The sequence below is a fragment of the Manacus vitellinus genome, unplaced genomic scaffold (assembly GCF_001715985.3).
Source record: "Manacus vitellinus isolate BGI_N305 unplaced genomic scaffold, ASM171598v3 scaffold_17_pilon, whole genome shotgun sequence".
Lineage (NCBI taxonomy): Eukaryota > Metazoa > Chordata > Aves > Passeriformes > Pipridae > Manacus > Manacus vitellinus.
The window spans coordinates 14,700,200-14,721,952 of NW_021939256.1; the positions used below are offsets into that span (position 1 = coordinate 14,700,200).

The following is a 21,753-nucleotide window of genomic DNA, read 5'->3' on the forward strand; positions in this document are numbered from 1 at the left end:
AACATTTCTTAATATAAAGTGCAATAAGACTTCACAACCAGCTCAACCGTCAAGGTGAGGAACTGGCTTGGTAACAGATTTTCTGTAGGAAACAAAAAGTGGCTGATTTGAATTCTGGCACCTGAACAACTCACAAACTCATAAGGCAGCTCCTTAAAAGCACACTGTGAAAATAAGTTTAAAATTGGCATAACAGACAAGGAATTTTCACCAATTTTCTTGAAATATTTTTTTATCTGGTGAGTGAATATCTATACATACCTTCCTGTAATTCACTTATTTACACGCAGAGGTGGTTTTCTATCTGTATATAAGCTGATGTAGGAAAAGTCCACATTGAGAAAGACCAGCTTTCAGTAAAAGTCATAAGCAGACAAAAGCTTAGAGAACATTAAGGAAAACTGCAGTGAGAAGACTTTTTTTTCCTTTGCAGACATTCATAGCCTTACAAAGCAAAAGCTTCCACAGAGGAGAAGGATTATTGTGATCGGGTCTTTTTTGTTTATTTACAAACATGGCTTGATCTTGACTACATAGAAGTATACACCACATATAGTATAAAGAATATAAACATTTCCTCTGAAAAACTAACTCTTTCTTTCTCAGTTACTGCTCTTTTTATTCCAAAATTACACCTCTAATTTTATTAAAACAAAAAGGAGGGACCAATTTTAATATTGCTTAAAACCAAATTCTGTCCAAATGCTATTGCATTAACTAAAAAAGTCTGTATTCCTTGCATGGGACTGAATTTTTGACCTAAAGTTGTTCCTCTCTTTCTGCTGTGCACTTCAAATTAACACATAACTGTGAAAAGGAAGAACTGTCAGACAAGAATATTAGCCAGCTATTAGCTTTCATGGTAAACAGTAGAGGAATTACTACAAGAATTGATTTAAGTTATTGTGGAAAAGATCAGTGGTTCCTGCCTAACTTGCATTCTAGCTGATGAAATTAAATAGGTCCTATAAAACACAGAAGCCACACCAAAAGTAATTTATTCTAAGTGAGAGAAACGCAGGAAAATATAAATCAACTGCTTTCAAACAAAATGTTATCCTAATACATGACTAACAGCAACACCATTCCAAATTAAATACTTTATTAGAAAACAAAGAAATCAAACAAGGATGGATATATGAATGGAAAGACTTTTTTTTCAGTGCTTACACACATATTTTACTGAATAATTTTTTTCTAGCACCCAAAATCAAAATATATGTTTGATAACACATCCTAATACAGAAAATAAAAATTTTATACTTAAAGCTGAACATTAAATTACATCTCTAAATACAAAACTCCTTTTTGATAAGAACCAATTAGAAAGTTGGTCCTATCTATAAAGTTGCATCTATGTGCAAAATGAAAGACTCAGTGTATAGTTGCTAAAAAAAGAAAACAAACAAACAAAAGAAACACTTATTTATTAGCCAAATTGTTACCTGGGAAAAAGGATTATTTGGGACAGAAAAAGGGAGGTTGGCCTTTGAGCCTAAAAATAATAAATAATTTTTTTAAGAAACAGTGTTCACAATGAAAAAAGTAATTTGATTATAGAATGAACATGTTTCACCATATCCTCAAACTTTCATTTTGCAAACAAAAAAGTGAAACATTCTGACCTGTTTGAAACAAAAACTATATTATATAGTTTATATATTTTGAATATATAAATTATATTCAAAATATAATTTGAGTATTTAGTGTTGCAAATCGCAAACATATCAAACTACAAAGTGGTTTTAGACTGAAAGCATTTCAATACTCCATCATTCAGGCAAGGGCATCAAAATTTTTCCAAAGGATTATGACTTGCTGAAAAAGTTCAATGTGATTGGTATGTCAAGCAATATGCTGCAACAGATGTCCTCTATTTATCACTCCAGATAACCTTGTTTGATATTTCCTCTTAAACTTAAGATTTGACCAAAGTAAAAAAAAAAAAAAAGGAAAATCATTTATGTAGCATATTAACATGCAAATTATTAAGTCACTTTCACTGCCACATGAATCAAGACAACTTGAATGAATTTTCCATAGAAGATGCATCTCAGTGATTGTACAAGGGAAAAATAGTTAATTCCCATTTAGAGAAAAAAAGGAGAGCAAAAAGGGACCACCCTTGTGCTGGGACTGAGGGTGGTAAACGCAGGACAAGTGAACAGGAACTTGCCTGTGAAACAGGGAGAGGGAAGCAGCTGTGATGGGAAAACTGATGAAACCATCCACAAGCAGATTCATGAGAGAGAGGAGAGGGACTCCCCTGGCAGGGCCTTACCACTTTTCCCAGCTGAGACCTTGGCACCCTAGTGACTTGTTCTGTCTCTCTCCCATTTACCTCTGGGAAACGGGCACTGTGAAACTCAGGAAGGTGTTGTATTGCTGTTTAACAGTATGTTCCCTTTTATCTATAAAAATTCTTTGGATGTAACACCTTAAATGATAAATTGGTGCCCCAGCCTGTTGCTAAGAAAGCAGGGCAGAAGATTTGAGAATGCATCTATTTTAAAACCTCTCCTTATTTAACTGGGAGCAGCAGGAGGTGAAGTAGTTAACCTGATAATTCAGAAAAAGTTGAGAACGACCTTCCATGAAGACAAAAGATTCTGTCAGTGGGTTTTCTCATTTTCAGAGCCAAAATAGTGACAACATATTGAGAAACAGGGCAGAGATTGTCTTATAATTAGACAGTAAATTGTAATAGATTTGGTGTAAAATGATCCAGTTGAACTGTCAATATTGTTTGCCTAAGTGTTATTTGATAAGACAGCATCATTTCTCAAGCAAAGTTACACAATTTATTAAATTACTTTTAGATTTGTTGTTACATATGAACTATAAATAGGATGTGTTTTGAATGACTCTGGAATTTCTTGAAGATATCATAACCTATAAGTTGGAAATTAGTTTCCTAACAACATACTCGTGTAAACTGCACAGCCTTTTACCTTCCTGTTTTACAAGGAAAATGATTACAAAGATTGGATGTCTCTGTAAGTGGTTCCCCACTGGGTTCATGTGAAGACTTTAAAAAATATCAATTAATTTCTGCCCTGAATTTGTTTGGAAATCACTTCCACATTTCTAGAAACGATGGCAATATTTTCTGTAGGTGATGTTAAAATCTAAAATTTAAACTGCCACACTGTAGAATCATAATGTAAAGTACAACAGCATTCCTCTTCATATGGCTGTGCCTTGTTATAGCACATCCACTGAAAATGAAATGTCAGCTTATTAGTCTGGAGAAGCACAAATAGGTATTTTAAGTTCTTTCTGAAAATTATGAAGATGCAATAGCAATCTTTAGAGACTCTCTGTAAAACCTTAAAGTAAGTGATGACTGGAGTGGAAAAACAGAGCAACCATGCAGCCCACTAACCTGTCATTGCCATTGCCAGTAACAGGCCAGAGGGTTTGTACTACCTTGGTAAAGTTCAGTTGCTTGAAGTTGTGTTGGGGTACTTGGACTTTGAGCTTGATTAAACTGAGCAGCTGCTTCTGCAGACCAGGGTAACTTCATTTGTTTTGCTTTTGCTTACCTTTGATAATGGTGCAGCATAAGTCTAACTTTATAAAGGCAGAAGTAACAAGTAGTTTTTCTGAGTTCAGCAAATCCTTGGTTTCCTTTTTTCCCCATAACAAGACTTTAAATGTGACAGCAAGGAACCATAAACTAGCCTATGAAAAGTTTCGGCTGTGAGATTAAATGCTTTGTTTTTACAGCAACCTGATACTTGTAGGGGATTTGATGGAGTTTATATGAAATTCTCATTGGCTCACAAAATTCAGGGCAGAGATTGAAAAATACCTTGCTTAAAAGTATGTCAAGCAAAGGGAGGGAATCAAACTATTATGAAACCTTGGGAAAATGAGAAGGCTTTTGTGCTTGAAGAAAGAAATACTGGAGAAACTGTAATATGTAATTCCTCATTGAGCCACTGGTTTCGATTCAGAGTAAAAAGACAGGAATTTTAAGCACACAAATAATGTTGTTAACGTTAAAAACAACTTTTATTTAAAACACCTAATTAGAAGTAAATTAGGTGAAAAGATTTAATCAAGTTTAAAAATTGACTGTGGTAGGATATTGTACTTGCAATTACATAAACTTAGAGACAGAGTAGGAAATATTTATTAGAGTTAATACCCTTCAAATCTACACTTTGAATGAAAAGCATTTAAAACACACAAGCAAACATTAGTGCCTAAGCAAGTAGATTTGAAATATGTGAATCTCATCCTACATCTGTTATTTAAAAAATAATTAAGCTTAAACTCTGTAAGCCACCTGCCTCTGTGTTTGGTAAGTTCCTCAAAACACTTGTTTATAAGTTATTACAGAATTTGCTTATGTGCAGAGGAGACTCTAAGCAAGATATGAATGAACATATTTTCTTGCCAAAATCAAACCAAACACTTCTGAAAGCAGTGCTAGCAGTTATCTGTCTCCACGCTTAACCTTTCTAATTTGCTTGACTTGACAGGACATAGTGATCAGATATTGGAGGCAGAGGAGAATCAAATTCACAGAGCTGCATCTTAAAAGGCAGTTTGTATACTTTCTCCATTTATCCCATCTCCATTTTCTTTAACTACACAGAGTTATGAGCCCCAAATGATATTGGGCAGTCTTACTCTTTTAGGTAAGCATATATTGAACCAAAGTGACATCAACCTTGTAGCAGCAGTCTTACCATGGTCACGCCATCATGACAATTTAAACACATATATGGATTTTCATGTTGTCTGTTTGAAAAGTTTGTGATAGCCAGGATATGTATCTGAACCTAAACCACAGAACTTTATAATCTAATTTTCAGTTAATACTGAAATCCTTTCTTTGGTTCCAAAAGCAACCTCTTTATATGTTTATTTTCCTTCCTATCTTTTTATATTACATATCAAAAGCTGTTAATTAATTAGGCCTTTCACTGGCCAAGTGGCCTTATACTTGCATTGCTCCATTACAAAACCTGAATACAATTAAGGAATGGGATATTTAGTAGGATCAATACTGGAACATCTAATATAAACCTGCAAAGAAAAGGTACATCAAGGTAAAGTACTGTAAGAATGCAGCTCATGGAAGAGTTTGATTCTTCTTCACTTAAGTTTGTGGGAAAGTCACCTCTGAGTGGGATAAAACAGCCTTTACTCATTTTCAAATCAAATTTCCAGAGAGCAATAGGGTTACAAATAAGTGCCACCTCTAAATGAATGTTTATAACACAATAAAATTTCACATCTGTGTTTACACACTCCAGTAACTAAGCTAATGTCAAGGGCACTTTTGCAGAAAATTATTAAATTGATAAACTGCTTCAAGATCCCAAGTACTAAATAGTCAACCCTTTGCCATAATATATGATTTACTATACAGAAAGTCACAAGTCTAATACCTTATGAAGTCAATTAGAAAATAACATCACAAATAGAAAACAACTGCAGGCCTGTAATTTTGATTTTGGGAACCCCCAACAGGAGAATTGCTCTTGTACTAGGAAGTTAAAAATTCTAAAGAACTGGCCAGAATTACCTAAGGAAATCAAATTAAATCTTCCACTGAAGGAAACCAAAAGGTCCATTTAAATAAATACTCCCTTAAACGTGCTTTACATATCACTGCAGGCTCACTAACTTGCAACTACACAGATTAGCAAAGACACATACTAGGCTCAAAGGGACCCTTCTGGAGTGTCTTGACTAATCTGCCAATAATTTCTGCACATACTAATAAGCAGTATGCAGTCAAAAACAAGGTTTCACCTGCAGTGGTTAACTCAAACCAGATAGATATAAGGTGGACAACATGTAATTGCTTCCAGTAACACTGAGAGACTATCAATAAGGTTATAAATCTCTCATGATAAACATATGGCAACTACTAAAACTTAAACAGAAATGTAAAATGACTACATAATAATGTTGCATAACATGAGGTGACAACAAAGGACCAACCAAGCCAAAACACAAACTGGCCACAGCTGAAATTAAAGACAACACTAATGAATACTGGAACCCAAAATCTGGGAAGTAAATGAAATTTTTTTCCTGTCCAACCTGACTGTGGGCCAAAGCTATCTGGACAACTAGTGCTTCTTTGAGAGAAATATTTTGTACAAAATATAATATTTTGCAGGCATGGAATATATGCTTTTTGTTTCAGTGAAGAAAAATGTGAATGAAATACACAGAGTCAATATCTACCTATCTGCATATAGTATATATGCTTAGTGTTAGATAGTTTATGCTTTTTTCCATTTTTTGTAAATGTGATAATTTTTATAATTTATACATTTCCAGTAGACAATAGTTAACTCTCTGACACTTTACTGTCAACCAAAATAAGCAGGAGGCTGGCTGCTAGCACAGGAAAAAACAATTTCTCCTGACATTATTTATAGTTACAGCTCTTTATCATTATGTGCTTTCTAAAAGTGGGTTATCCAATTTTTACCTTTCAATCAAAAATGGTATGTACAGTTTGAAAATAGGTGAAACAGTCATAAGGGCCCTCTTTAAATGGAGGTTTTTTTCTATTCAGTTAGCTTATTGTTCATAGGGAGAAACTGTTTTTCTAGTTGTGATGGATTTTGTTTGTCAAGAACGAGAAGCATAGCAGTTTAAATAACTTTATCTGAGACAGATATCCAGTTATTCAATGGAGCTGATGGAACAGGGAGCAAGGACTAGCTAAATCACAGAATCATAGAATGCTCTGGGTTGGAAAGGATCTAGCAACAGCTGCTTGACTTCACCTTCTCCACAAGGCATTCATGGGATTCTTGTGTTATCCTTGCTAACATGTCACATTTCTCATGTAATTTTTTCCCCCTGACAGCAAAGCAAATAGAAAGAATGCTAAAATAGAATTTTGTGGAAGGGTTCATAATTAACTTGGGAAAGGCAAGAGAATCAGAAATCAGTTACTCATTTTCATTATTGCCAAGTGAAAACATTTCTTTCTACCATCTGCAGGATCTGTGCTAATTTTGTACTGTGTTCTTGTCTATTTATATTTATTAGAAAAGTGTTAACATTTAATTATTTTAAAATAGAAGGCTTTTATTTTTTCCTATTAACAGGATCTACTGTGGGAACTAGTAGCAGAGAGATGGGGTGAAAAGATGGCTAAGTTAAGTACGGCATGTCCAGCTTACACCTATTTATTTTCGTTTACAGATCTACAGGCAACAAGATATTGTAATTCTGGTCCTCCTTGAGTCTCTGGAAATTACCAGAGGTTTTAACCATGCTGGCATCTCTATTTCTATCAGAGTAGTTCACTTTCACATAAATGTATACATCCATTTGTATACCTAAGTTTATCCACATTCTTCTAGTAAAAACCTGTGACTGTGGAAGTGTTTCTGTAAGAAAAATCTTTCCATATCTTAGGAAGCAGTTCCTGGGCATTAACACCATTTAACTTCATAACAGCCAGGCAGCACAGTTCCCTCATTGCTTCTACATGGGAGCCTGCACTGAAATCATTTGCTTGACATGAGAGAGCCTTGAAGCTCTAATACTTTGCTATAAGGTTAAATTTGTGCATCCAAAAATTGGAGCATGGTAAGGTTTTCAAGTATTAGCCCAAGACCTCTGCTACTGAAGAGGAGAAAGACAAGATAAAGGACAAACTCTGTTTGGAGAGATTATGCCAGAAAGAAGTATCTGGAAAAGAGGAAAAGCCACAAATGGTGCTGAAGGCAACTCTGACAATCAAGGAGTTACTAGGATAGAAAGCTGGTCTACAGGTTTAAATATCCTTCCAAAGCTAGTCTTGAGATTGCTGGAAATTTAAGTTATAATCTCCTTAGAGAGAAGCAACAAAAAGGAAGAAAATGTGCATGTTTGAGGAAGAAACTAATATCAGAACTTTCGCTCTATTGGGTGAGTGCTGTACAGTACTTGGGGCAGGCAATGAATGCTTCACTGCTACCAGACAAATTGAGCTGCTAAAAAACCTCTCCTGCTCATATTTCTTCCCTTGCAGCTGAGTGCCTATTCAGAGTGATTCACACCTTCATCGCCACATTTCTGGACAGGTCATTTACACCTGATAGGCCCAGTTCCCCATCTGTAAAACCACGATAAGGACACTTCCCCACCTAAGAGAAGTGCTCTGAGGACAAATGCTGGAGGAGTATTTAGGGGCAGCAATGTCAGAGCCTGTATGAATTCCTAAGGCAGGAACTTCATGTCCTCTCTAAAAGTAACAAACAAGTGCAGCTTTTATATAGACAGGATGCACAATGAACATGCCATAGAAAGGCTCAAGGTATTATGTTTTCTCCCAAAACAGACATTTGCTATTACTTTCTCTGTATCTCCTTCAGGCTATAGTGACCCTACTGAAATAATCACTTTCCTGCCACCTCAGCTCAGGAAGGCTGATGGAAAGCATGAAGAACTTCTTTTATTTTTCCTTGTGCCTGCCACCAAATCAAATCTTTTCATTACTGAGGAATCTGCTGCAGAGCTACCCTTCCTTCCCCAGAAAGGACAGAAGGAAGGAATTGAGCTGGGGTAGCTGTCATACCACAAGATTTTACAAGAAAAAGCAAAGGAGAACTGATTCAGATGTGTCACTTCAGCCTGTTTCCTAAGAGATGCAAGATGAGAGCTGCAACTATGAGCCTTACTTTGAAAGGACACTTTGCAGAACACTACCACAACCAGGTTTGCATTTTGAAAGCAAGGACTAGTTATTTACATTCTGAAAGGCACAAAACAGGGCCAGGGCAAGCAGTGGCCTTCTGGGATGTCCTGGCTATTAAAAACAAACAAAAAACCCCAATACAAAACCAGGAATAAAATCTTGAAATACCACTGGCTTTGATTCCATTCCTCAGGGTCACCATCTCGCTTTTCTCCCCTTTCATATATGTCCAACACTCCCGATGCTCACCATCCCTGGGAGCTGCATCTACCTGTACAAAGGCAGGTTACTGCCTACCACTGAAGGTCAGGACCTACTCCTCTTGGCAATAACACTTTGAGGGTATTCTAGCCCACACATCCTTTCTTTCTGTGGGAATTTAGGAAAATTTACCAACACGCTGTGCAATGGAATCAACGTAAACCATAGCCCCGTGTATTTTCTTAAACTGACCTAATGACATTATGTGTTCCATTTACAGATGGTATGGGGAGTGTCACTGTGACTGCTCAGGTGTACTGTTGATGTTTATTAGCAGTTTGCCTCTCACTACTCAGAAAAAATAGGAAAAATGTTCGCTGGAGCCAGGACACCAACAACATAACCAAGGGACAAAAAAGTATGTTGAATCTAAAGTAGTGGTTACACTTTATTAGATCTGTCAGTAATTCTATCACTCTACAGGAGGCATTATCTCAGCTCATGTAACCCCATATCTCTGCCCCATTAATCCTGACTAACAAGTAGGAGGTGATAAGTGCTGCAACTAAGACACAAAATTAAATATAAAAATCTACATTTAATAAACACCATATAGTTTATTCAGATGCCCTCAAGAAAGGAACCTGGAGCCAACCAAAGGATGATAATCCTATCAATTGTATCCTAAATGAGGCCTGAAACAAAAGGTAAGTAATTTCTGCAGAAGCATAGATAACATGTACTCTGATGATTCTGTGACAGAAATGAGAAATTTTCTTACATATTTTAGTAGGAAAATCATAATGAAAATACAGGCATTGAAAATAGGATGACGAAAATATTTTTTATTTGTAGCCTTAAGTTAATCACCATACTGATATTAACAATCAAATAGAATTAAGTCACAAAGTGAAAAATAAAAAAATACCATCTAGTTTCTGTTGTGCATATTAAATAGGATAACTTAGGGGCAAGGGGAAAAAACACCTCCAAACGTTTCAGATCAGCCCTGTTTGACAGCATTCCTGTATTTCTGAACACCACCTCCACTACCCTCCCCCTTGAATTTCATAAGGGACAAAGTCCAAACAATCTTAAAAAGACCAGATTCTACTCTATCAAGAAAAAAAATAAACTCTCACTACCTGCATGCTCTGTGTATAGCACATCACATAGCATGGTATCAAATTTCAGAAAAAAAAGCTTAAGAAGATGATGTTGTCCACCTCTCCAACACAGTATTCCATTTTCCTATCAGAACCACAAGAAAGGTAGAAAATCCCCAAACAAATTCTCCTTCTCACTATATAGGATATAAAAGGAATGAGTAACAGCTTCTAAGTAAATTCAATAAAATATAACTTCTGCATGGGCAGCCCCACACCAGACAGGAGGGAGAGGATTCCCACCACGACATATCTATGTATGGAGCACATCTCTTGCAAGAGCATTCATGGCTAACCAAGAACGAAGTGAACCAGTAATCATAGGCTTAAGCCATGCCTACATCTATAAACTGCATGATACTGAAAGCTATTCATACATTACATATATCCAAGGGGCTTGAAAGTTTTTTGTTATGGGAAATAATATTGTAACAAAATACTTACTGATGGAGTAAGTGGCATGCAGCACAGAACTATGCTTGCAAGACTGATATACAGTTTGAACAAAAATATTGAAAGATTCAAACCTGTGACCAGTTCTCTGATTTCCAAATCTGTAGTCTTGCGGAGTAACCGTACTAATGCTGGGATACCACCACAGTTTTTCAGAGCAATTTTGTTGTCATCATTTGCCTTCCCATATACCAAGTTTCTCAAAGCTCCACAGGCACTACGGTGGACTTCTGTCATCCGATGGTCCAATAGGTCCACCAGTAACTGTATTCCACCTTGTCTTCTTATCTGAAACAGGCCAAAATGATAATCATAAAGTTAGGGAATGAATATTGATATTAATAAAAGCTATCCAATGAAATTAAGCTGTGGTTTATGCAGGCTGTGGGCCAGCAAAGGTGTGCTGGTAGCACTGCAAAGCTGCTACATTACACTACTTTGATTCCTTGTATTATTTTTCCAGTGGCGACATAACTGTACAAACTGATAAACCTGAACCTCTGTAAAAGCAGTCAAAGTCGGCCAAAAGTGTTGCCTCATGAAGGTTGCTCATGGTTCATCAAGGTTTGCCTTGGCAAGGGTTTCTCCTGTGCAGGAGAAACATCATCTCCTTCAAGAGTGTAACACATCACAAGCTAGAGGAAAAACCACAAGACTGTAGCAAACAAAAAAAAAGCACTTAATGTCATAAAGTTTTAAGTAGTCCTGCCTTTACATTTAATTTCTGGGAATGTGAGCAGCTACTGTAGTCTCAGTAAGGATGCTATATCAACTGAATTGGGATGAGCAAAGATGAAAGCAAAAGGAGGAAGTCTGCACAAACAGACAAGGATGACAAAAACATTGTGGCAAGCTTGTTCTACTAAGATTGAAGGAGACCCTTCAGTGATGTAGGAACAGAAGTCTTATGCATAAACAAGGTGGTCTACAAAATAAATTTCTAATGCGATATCTTATATAAAATATCATTATAGAAAAAGCACAAAAGTATTTCAGCAAACGATCAAAAAGGTCAAGAATACCAAGTACAATTTATTATAAAATCTATTTCCAACAAATACGTTATTACTCTCTGGCACTATTTGTTTCTCAAACATCAGCCACTCTTCAATCTAATTTTAAGAAGCCACGTTTATTCAAAACTAACATCCAAAGAGTGCGACGTTTTAGCTTCAAGCAAGTTATACAGACATCTCTGTCAAAAAGTTTCCCCATATGTGTCATTGGCTGAGGCACAAAGCCAGCCAGGCACTTCAGCTGGTCATTTTACTTTTAAGACGAAAAGGTTTTGAAATATTTGTGAAGCTGTTCTTGCATGGGCATGTGTTCCTGCAGTTCTGCAGAGGGGAGTCATACTGACATACGGCATTTCATGGATCTAACACTAGCCTAAACAAGGCAAAGTTCTGAGTCCTGTGTTACAGTCACAACAACCCCATGCAACGCTACAGGCTTGTGGAAGATTAGCTGGAAAGATGTCAGTTGTGAAAGGAACTGTCTACAGCCAGCTGAACATGAGCCAGCAGTGTGCCTAGTGTCAAAGAAGGCCAATGGCATCCTGGCCTGTATCAACAATAGTGTGGCCAGCAGGACTTGGGCAGTGATTGTCTCCCTGTACTCAGCACTGGTGAGGCCACACCTTGAATCCTGTGTCAAGTTCTGGGCACCTCAGTACAAGAAAGACATTGAGGGGCTGAAGTGAGTCCAGAGAAGAGTAACTGAGCAGCAAAGGGTCTGGAACACAAGTCCCCTGATGACAAGCTGTGGGAACTCAGGTTCTTCAGCCTGGAGAAAAGGAGGCTCAGGGGGGACCTTACTCCTCTCTACAACTACCTCAAAGGAGGTTGTAGCCAGGTGGGGGTTTCTTCTCCCAAGAATAAAGTGATAGGACAAGAGAAAATGTCCTTAAGTTATGTCAGGGGAGGTTTAGGTTGGATATTATGAAAAAATTCTTCACCAATAGAGTTGTCAAACACCGGAACAGGTTGCCTAGGGAAGCGGCAGAGTCACCGTCCTTAAAGGTATTTAAAAGTTGTGTAGATGTGACACTTAATGATGGACTTTGGAGTTAATGGTTGGACTTGATGACCTTAGAGGTCATTTCTAACCTAAATGGTTCTATGATTCTACAATTCACTGCAAATAAAGACTGAAAAATGAGTCAGCCCTTGAGGTTCCAAAACTGAGCTATATGAAATTACTCACTGCTAAAACAGAAGTTATCTCTCTTTCTTCTACCAGTTTATCTGGCACATTCTTGTTTTTTTAATAACAGCAAGACCAAAAAATAAAGCACTTGTGTAGTCAAAAATTGTATATACCAAGATGTTACAGTGTTAAATTAAAATGTTTTAATGCCTATACAGTTACAACATAGCCTTGTCCTAAATGTCAAAATGCTAGTGTTTATATTTTCCCTTAAATAGGCATTATATGAGTACTTCATGTCCAACTTCCCAAGCAATATGCAGGTCACCTCAAAGACTACAGCAACCAGCATTATGTGGAGAGTGCAGAGATATGAATGGGCATTGGTAAAATATATCAATGAGAGGCAGAAAAGTTCACTAATCCTTTTGAGAATCTATGCTTCTGCTGCTCAGAGAAACCATGACGTCTTTCAGTTTAGAAACCAGATAAACAGGTCAAAGAGAAAAGGTGTTGCAATATATATCACTGGTCAAAACTTTCCCATGTAAACAGGATGACTTGCAATGAATCAATTAGTTCATTTCCGAGCCGAGAAAAATTTACCAAGTTTATCTGGGAGAGGTGAGCAGTGAGGCTTGTTTGTTTGCTTGGGTTTACAATATATCATCATTTAACCTTCATATTAAAATACATTTGCTTCCTCTGCTGACCAGATTTCCAAAACCAACCATGCTACATGAAGAGCCACCTACATGACAAAACAGATGACATCTACTAAACAGACTAGGAACAAAAATTTATGCTTCAGTTTTACAAAAGGTGAATCAACCACTGAGCTTCACACTTCAACCTCTGAAAAGAAACAAGATCTGATAGAAGAAAGAAGACAGTTAAAAATAAATGAGTTGCCTGGTGTGATGAGTAATATCAGGAACGACAGAATGAAAACATGCCTGCTGATCTTTGTGAATTATATTTTCAAAGCACAATATGTTGAATGAATATTTTAATTGCTTCACTGCTAAAAAAAAAGATTAAGAATGAGAAAAATTATTACTTCGTAGCAAAAATTATTCTGGGTACTGTAATTCATCTAAAGACTCTGCCTCCTTCAGAGGGACTGTGCCTAAGCTTTTTTCCCCACTCTTCCTCTTGGACACAACCAAGTGGCATCTCATGCTCCTCAGCAGTTTATGGATGTTCTCAGGTGACAAGTTTTGCTATTTTCTGCTCATTCTAAGGGGAAATGTGTGGTTCTGACACATTCAAATCTGCACCTTCCCTCTTCAGTTGTGGTAGCTGACAGCACACTACTATTCAGCTCATGCAGCTCCTCCTCTCCCAGGAACCTGAAGTCAGCAGCAGACCAAAATGATTCAAAGACAGTTTCTTAAAAGCGAGAGCATAAAATATTAATCTAAAATGCATTTCTGTAAAAAAAAAAATATGGGTAATACAACAGAAATGAAACAGATGTTACATAACACCTTATATAACTTGATAAAATGTCTTAAATTTTATTGAAGAAAGACTCTATTCTTACCTGGGAAAGACAAGACTTATTTTGCAAACTTTCTTTGAATTTCCAAGTTCAGATACTTGGCAGAGAAATTGTGTCAAGCGGGGAGAGATGAAGCTGATTGTTCACAACTGGGAGCACAGTTTCTGATGTTGTTTTTTATCTGGATTACTGTCTTGCTTTGTTGTTTTTGGTTTTGTTTTCTTTTCCACAGCCCTTATTCACCAGAAGTCTCACCCCAGCTTTGTGTTTCCATCACATATGTATATAGCTGTTTAAAACTATACTCTCCAGCAGGTTCAACTATGCCTGACAAATTGTGAGGCTGTGATGGATGTTACCAGAATCTATTTAAATTTATGGAAATAGAGGTAAAGGAAATGAAATTATTTGTTTGAGGCAAAGGAAATGAAACTAGAAATATTGTGTGTACATTTTTGGAAAATGCTGTTAGCTGTTAAATAAAGAGCTGTGCTCTTTCACATGTGGCATTATGAAGTGTATGGCAAACCCTATCAAGACCAGGAAGCTCAGCATGCATATGTCTGAATTCATTGTTCAGCTTTACTAATAAATCAGGAATCTATTCCAATCAAACTAAAAACTGACAGAACAGAAATTACATTAATTTTGCCACAAAAAAAAAAAATCCATGGTAAGCAGAGAGTTTTTTCAAACTTTCTTCTTTAAGTTGGCTGTCTGCCATTAATGCCACTGTCTACTTGCTGATCAGAAGCACTTGCTCTCGTCAAGTCCCATGATGCCATGACACAGGCAGACAGGACAGCAAAAGGTATCAGACTCTAGTACACCGACTGAGGAAAAGTGCACTCATGTCAGCTTGATGCCAGAGTCTTCTCTGGTATCACATGAAGTTTTTTTGCATTATATCTGAGAATGTATTGGTACTCACACAATGAAAATAAAAAGTGAATTTGGATTCAAGAAGGGGTTCAGGTCAGTACTGGAGGCAGTGATAATTATGTTCCCAATAAGGACAGCTTAGATATCACATGCCAAGATCCTTTGAGAAATGTAATTTATCAGTTTCAAGGCTGACCTTTTGTCCTGGGTTACACAGAGACTCTGGTATTCACCTTTTCTCTTTTCTCCAAACATGTCTACTAATTTAGACTGTGGGGAGGGACTTAAGATAAGGGTGGTACTCTCCTAGGAGAAGAATTATCCACCACTGTGAAAAGACTGGAAGGCTGATGACTCAGAGGGTATGCACACCTGCCACCTCAGGCTACAAGCTGTTTCTTTGTCCTTACACAAATAACTCATGTGTGATAACTCCCTTCAGGGAGACATCAGGACAATTCACTCACGTGACCTGAAGATATTCATCTCTGCTAGGGGCCATAATGGATCCAACTGTGCTTAGAAGGTGTCAAAGACACTCCAAATGTTCTGTGATCCAGCATTAATCATCCAGTGAAGAATTAAATGCCCCAGTGGTGGTACCAGAGGCATTCCCACCTACCCTGAGCCCAATAAAAGACCACATGGACTTCATTAGGCAGACTTCCCTCACTCCATGGGACTTCTACCACTCAGGCCTCTACCCCCACCTCAGCGGATCAGGACTATAACCACCATCAGAGTTGCAGTGACCAGGTCTCATCTCTGGCTCTGGAGGGTGTCTTGTGCCTATGCCAGCACTGCAGCCTCACTCCAGCACTGACCCTCCAACTATTCCTGTTGGGTTTTAATGGGTGGGGGGAGGCTGGCACCATCTTGTTTTGGTCTGGTGGGCAGGAGCTTGGGAATTTTTCTGGTTAGCTCAACCCAGTTTTATCAGTACTGTTTAGCATTCCTCTTGATAAAGAGTTATTTTTTCACTTACATCTCGGTGTGTCTGATATCTCTCTCTCTGTATTGGAGAGAAACAGGGGTATTGAATCAGAGGAAGGAGACCTCCATCCAAGGTCTCTGCCCCTCCAAATTGTCTCAAACAGAGACACCTTTGATTCAATGGTGTTTACCACAACAGTGCACTGTTCAATACTTAATCTACCAGGAGTTACATATGACCAGCCTGAAGCACACGTGTTGGCGAAACAAGTCAATAATACATTGATGATATGTCTGAAACAATATATCTATATCTATATCTATTTATATCTATCTATTTATCTCTATACATATACACTTGATTACTGTACGGTTTTAGCGTATGAATTGCTTGATAGCTTGCTTTTGTAATTCAGTACAATAGATGGGTTGGATGTATGGAAGGAAACGAAATGTAGGATGTGAAGGCTATGTAGATACCTGGAATGTAAGGACATCTGTTTTATGAGGACATCTGCTCAATGGCTGTCCAGCATATAAACACAGATGAGACAGGAAAAGTAATAAATCACACTTACATACACAAATCCTATAAAGCAAGAGACAATACAAAAGACCAGGTCTGGGAGTTCACTGGTTGATGGGCTACTGAAGGAACTGCTCCAAGGCTTGGAGAGGTTCAGCCTGAGCTTTGTTAACTGGTAAAATGGGCACACAGGGAGGAATGAATGAAAAGGTCATCACAGGTCCTAGGGGGAAGAACACGCTGATGGGATGTTGCAAGGAATTGTGACAATGTGCCAAACTACGGGATGTTTGGGCAGAAGGGCAAAGATAGGAAATGGCAAATATCCAGATGCATGGGGGAGGAATAACATGAGAAAATAGAGAAGGATGAGATGTATAAATAAATTGTGCTTAAGTATGCTGGTCCAGCCAAACCTTCGCTTGATCACTGCAGTCCGGCTTTATCTTCTTATTAATCCTAATTGCTAATAATTTTCCTGGATGAAGATGGTCTACATTCTGGATTGGCGTAACACTAGTGAACCTGGAGCTGGAATAGCTGATGAGCTGGATAGAAGATGTGGGAAAGAGCTATAAGGGACACTGTGGTTCTAGAGGATAGATACTGGTGAGACAAAATATAGGTGACTGACCTCTCTTCATATTGAGCTATGAGAAAACTGACCCTGGAATCTGGCTATGGCTTATGTCTTTGTAATAGCAGAAGCAAGTCAAAGCTAATTGACATCAGCTGTTTTGACTACTACTAAGGTTTTGAACCCTATTTTGAAATATAAGTTGTGAAATCTGTGAAAAATTATTCTATTCTGCCCGGCAGCAAAGAAAAGAAGCAAAACCCTTTCTTTCAATCACTGCATAATGGAAATTGCCTCTTCCATCCCTTGGAAGGCTGCAAAAATTAGAGCTAGAGATACAAAAAGGAAGAAAAGGGAAGCTTCAAATTTTAAACAGTTTAGCCAAAGATTGTTAGATAATTAAGTATTCCAAAACAGACTAAAAATACAGCTGTGACAGAAACCCAAACACCCTTCCTCTTCTATTTATACTCAGCAAGTGGGTATCTGAGATATTGTTCAAATTTTGCCAGTAGGTATAACTGGAACATCCTCTGCATTTAATTCTGACTACCCTGCCTCACAAAGTAAAATATAATGGAAACAGAAGAGGATTAAGAGCAGATGACAAAAATTGTTAGAGAATGACAGAGTGATAAAGTGTGTTTCTAAAATAACACAATCTCCTCTTAACAATAAGACATTAAGTCTTCCACTATTAACAGATCCACATTCCTAACTCAAAGATTAATTCACGGTTTGAGGCTTAATTTCCACATTTTTCTTAATAATCACTTTTGAATAAATCTTCATCCAAAGGTGGTGAAGGAAATCTAACAACAATCAAGCCTTTCTACACATCATAGATATTAATTGCCAGCTTAATTGACATATCACACAGCATCATCCACCACTTATTCTGTGACACTTCTGTTATTAAGAAAGCATGTTTCAATATATCAAAATATAAGTATTTAAACAGATGGAATTATTTTTAATGTCACGGTGTTACATATGGAGCAGAACTAAAAACTAAGTGACTGCTAGCCCAGGTGACAGTATATATTCAATAAACACCAAATTAAAAAGACTTTTCAGTTTAGGTCTGCTTCTGGAAATTATTTGTAATAATTGGTTTTAATGTTCTTAGATGCTGGTTTTTAACTAGCAGAGTAAGTGCTTACTATTTCACATGTGAATAGATTTCAAGCAATTCTGTTGCTGGAAGGAGAAGCTGCAAGTGAGCTGAACAAAATGCCCAAGAATTTTTAAATGGTGGCAGGCAGTGTGGTGTTTGTGAGACGCTCTTTGACTACAGTCACCCTGTTCTTCTCAGGCTCACTGTCTGAGCAGACTGGTGTGCCCACACAGACCAGAGCACAACAGGAAAGTCCAGGAGGCCACAGGCTGCAGAGCAACTTGACTGCACTGACCATTTATATCCATGAAATTATTACATTTCTAGATTTTTTTTGCAATTAAAAATTCTCTCCATTACTTATCTTTGTCTTGTTTACATTACTAAAATGTCTTCCACCTAAGAGGAAAAAAAATACACTATTTATCAGAGAAGAGTTTGGAAGACAGACAGCCTCATTGCTAGCTAGTTTCGGAAACTTAGTTCCTAAAACTTAAAACAGATGTGAAGGGGAGAAAACAAATCTCCATCAGAATATGGGAATAGTATTCAGTACAGTAGGTCTCTTAAGATAAATGCAGTGGTTCAAACTTTAAATCCTCTCCACTGTTTCTTCTCATGTGTCTATGGAACAACAGGAAGACAAGACAAAATCGGTACCTTGCAAACGCATGTGAGATTTATTACAGACAAATTTACCTGCAACATCACAGGGTAATTTAGTCTCATTAGCAAAGTAATTTGCTACAAGTTTAAAAAAGTGCTGAGCAATTTTAGCTGAAAATAGAGAAGAATGTTATGCAAATTGCTGCATTAACTCCAAAGTCTAATTTGTTTAAGGAATCTAAATCAGGGTTTGCATCTAGGTCCCATTTAAGAATGGCTTTCTCATTAGGACTTTTCAGATCAGACACAAAGGCAACATAAAGCTGTGAAGAGGTATAATGTAAATAAATTCAACCACCAGGATATATACAATGTTCTACTTGAATAAAAATTGTTCCCTTGTGTGCTAAACTGCACTGCATGGAGAAGGAAGGGGATCTATTTCATGTGTCTGTAGAAACCAGGTGGGTGTTTGGTGGAATGGTTGTGCGATATGTGAGGATCCACAGCACGGGGTCAATACTCAGGAGCTTTCCTTATGGGACTGGGTATCTTATTTCTGTTACTGAGTACAGTTCTGTTTTCCCTGTATCTCTTAAATGACCTCTTTAGATCTTGGGATCTATATGTGAGGTTAACAGAGCCTCAAAAACATTTTCTGAACAGGAGGAGACTCAAAATCATGTTCTAAAATTGCCTTGGGAAGGTATGAATAAATGTGCTGCTTTCTCAGTCCGTAAGCCTTACTGTATTCTGCTCTGTGACACATTTTGTTTTTCATGCTTGGTAGGAAGGTTATACCTATTATAAATCAAGGTTTTAATGTGATTTTATATTTGACTAAAAAAAATCCCTGGCTAGGTATAAGTTACCCATAATTGTAAAGCATTTTACCCTAAACTCTTAAAAAACATTAATTTGAAGGACAACACAAGCATCCTATTCTAAACATCAAGGACTAGTGGGATCTTCCAAGCAACACTTCTAACTGCAAGTGTAGAGCTGACCCGAAGTGCTCGTCTGATGTGAAGGCTTCAGAAAAGCAATTTTCAAGCCCACTGTTAAAAGCAGTATCTCCTAAAATGAACACACTGGCATTGAACTACATTATAAACTAACACTGAGGAATACACATAAATAAGGTAAAATACACACATGTCAAGGCCCTTAGAAGGTATTGTAACTACTTGATATTGATTTGGGGTCTTTGCTTTTTGAAACAGTAAAAAACCACACAATACTAAAGAAGGCACAGCACTGTGCACTTTAGAGATGATGCAATGGCAATATTAATTTAGGATGTGAAGACTTTGGCATTACTCAAGCACTGACTTAGTACTGCCTGAAATTAAATGAAAAATGATGATTAACACTGAGGGTGTGGATCGTTTACTTTCTGGTATTTAAAAATAATTAAGGATCTATTTGAAAATGAAGGATTGCATTTATTATTTGTGAAAAGAACTGACATATATACTTCCACTAAAAACATCCTGATATTCCTATAACCAGATACCTAGTGAAGTTAAACAAGATATAGAAAATTCAACTTCTTTTTTTTTATGCTAAGAAAAACTAATTTTTTTAGAGAAAGCAATAGGTCACTATTTCAAATATTCTTACAGCAGGAGAGGACATAACTTCAGAGTTGGATGAAGATTTCTGAAGCTGTACTTTACTCAGTTAAGCATATTATTAGTGGGATTTAGTCAATGTGAACACAAATATCATCTAGGAACAAGATGGGTCACCAACAGAAAGACCACAGAAAATTAATTTTTTTCAGTCATTTAAGCCTAAGCAACAGAACAACTCTATCTGACATTTCAGCTCTAAAAGGAAATTCAAAAAAATCCTTTTTCAGTGCTTGCTGTAGGTACCTCAGACAGTTTGCCTCACAGAATAAACAGTGTGCCACTTCTCAGATTAAAAATATATTTACAATTTATTACATCAAACATCATACTGCCCTCTTATGACCTCTGCTCCCAGGGCATTATCTACTGCGATTTAAACAAGAAGTACTCTCTTCTTATAACTGATGTATTATCCTTCAAAGAATCTTTCAGTCACATGAGAATTTTCTGTCTTAAAGTTGAAGTATTTGGGGAACAAGCTACTGCCTCAAAAGCTCATGAACACATTCTCACATCTCTCTTTGCTAGGAACTTTTGCCAATAGAAGCTGAGACACATAAAATTAAAATATTTGTCTAAGGTCACAAAGGCAAGATACAACCTGTAATTTTAGAGTTTCAGTGCTACAGAAAGCTGCACTGCAGAATCTTTTCTCAATCTCCCCATTTACATGAGTTTTATAAATGAGGTAAAAGCCAGCACAAGTAAACACTTGCCTCATATCTAATGCACTTTGTAATACCCCCAGTTCAAGATGTAAAATTATATATGTATAAAAGTATGTGTTATAGTAAATGTATGTGCATACATATATATACATGTACTGGTTTGAATATTTTTTTCCCCCATTTGTTTAGCTCAGGTTCTCTTTGCCTTTCAAAATCCACAATTCTATTTTTTTTCTAGATTTCCTATACTCATTGAAATAGGGGAAGACAGAACTTCATGCAGTATCCAAGGCATGCAAACACAGACTTGCAGAAGGTCCCAGCAATGTTCTCTATTTCTTTCCTTATTACTTTCCCGACACTTTACTTTAAATAAGCCAATGAGCTTCAGATGACACTTTCCAAAAGCTGTGCAGCATAACTCTAGACATCTTTTTAAATCAGCAGAATACAGAAAAAACATACAGAAATGAGAAACAAGAAAAAATAACCATGAAAAAATGGTGCTACCTCACTGCCAATAGACTAACACTGCTTACCACTCCATAAAGCTTGTGAGTTGCAGCAATTTTTCAGTTCCTTCTGGACATAAGAATAGCAAAGTAGCAGTTCTGAAAAAAAAACCAAACCTCACCAAAACCTTCACCCAAAACCATGTAATACTTCT

General features: G+C 37.1%; 1 protein-coding gene across 2 annotated transcripts in view; it reads right to left on the bottom strand.

Annotated features, from left to right (window-relative positions):
* CTNND2 (catenin delta 2) overlaps positions 1–21,753 on the bottom strand; it is a 244,047-nt gene that overhangs the window by 131,294 nt on the left and 91,000 nt on the right. For both annotated transcript variants that reach the window (XM_029958914.1, XM_029958913.1), the window contains one exon: positions 10,563–10,776. In XM_029958914.1, coding sequence (XP_029814774.1) covers positions 10,563–10,776 — 214 coding nt within the window. The remainder of the gene's footprint in view (positions 1–10,562; positions 10,777–21,753) is intronic.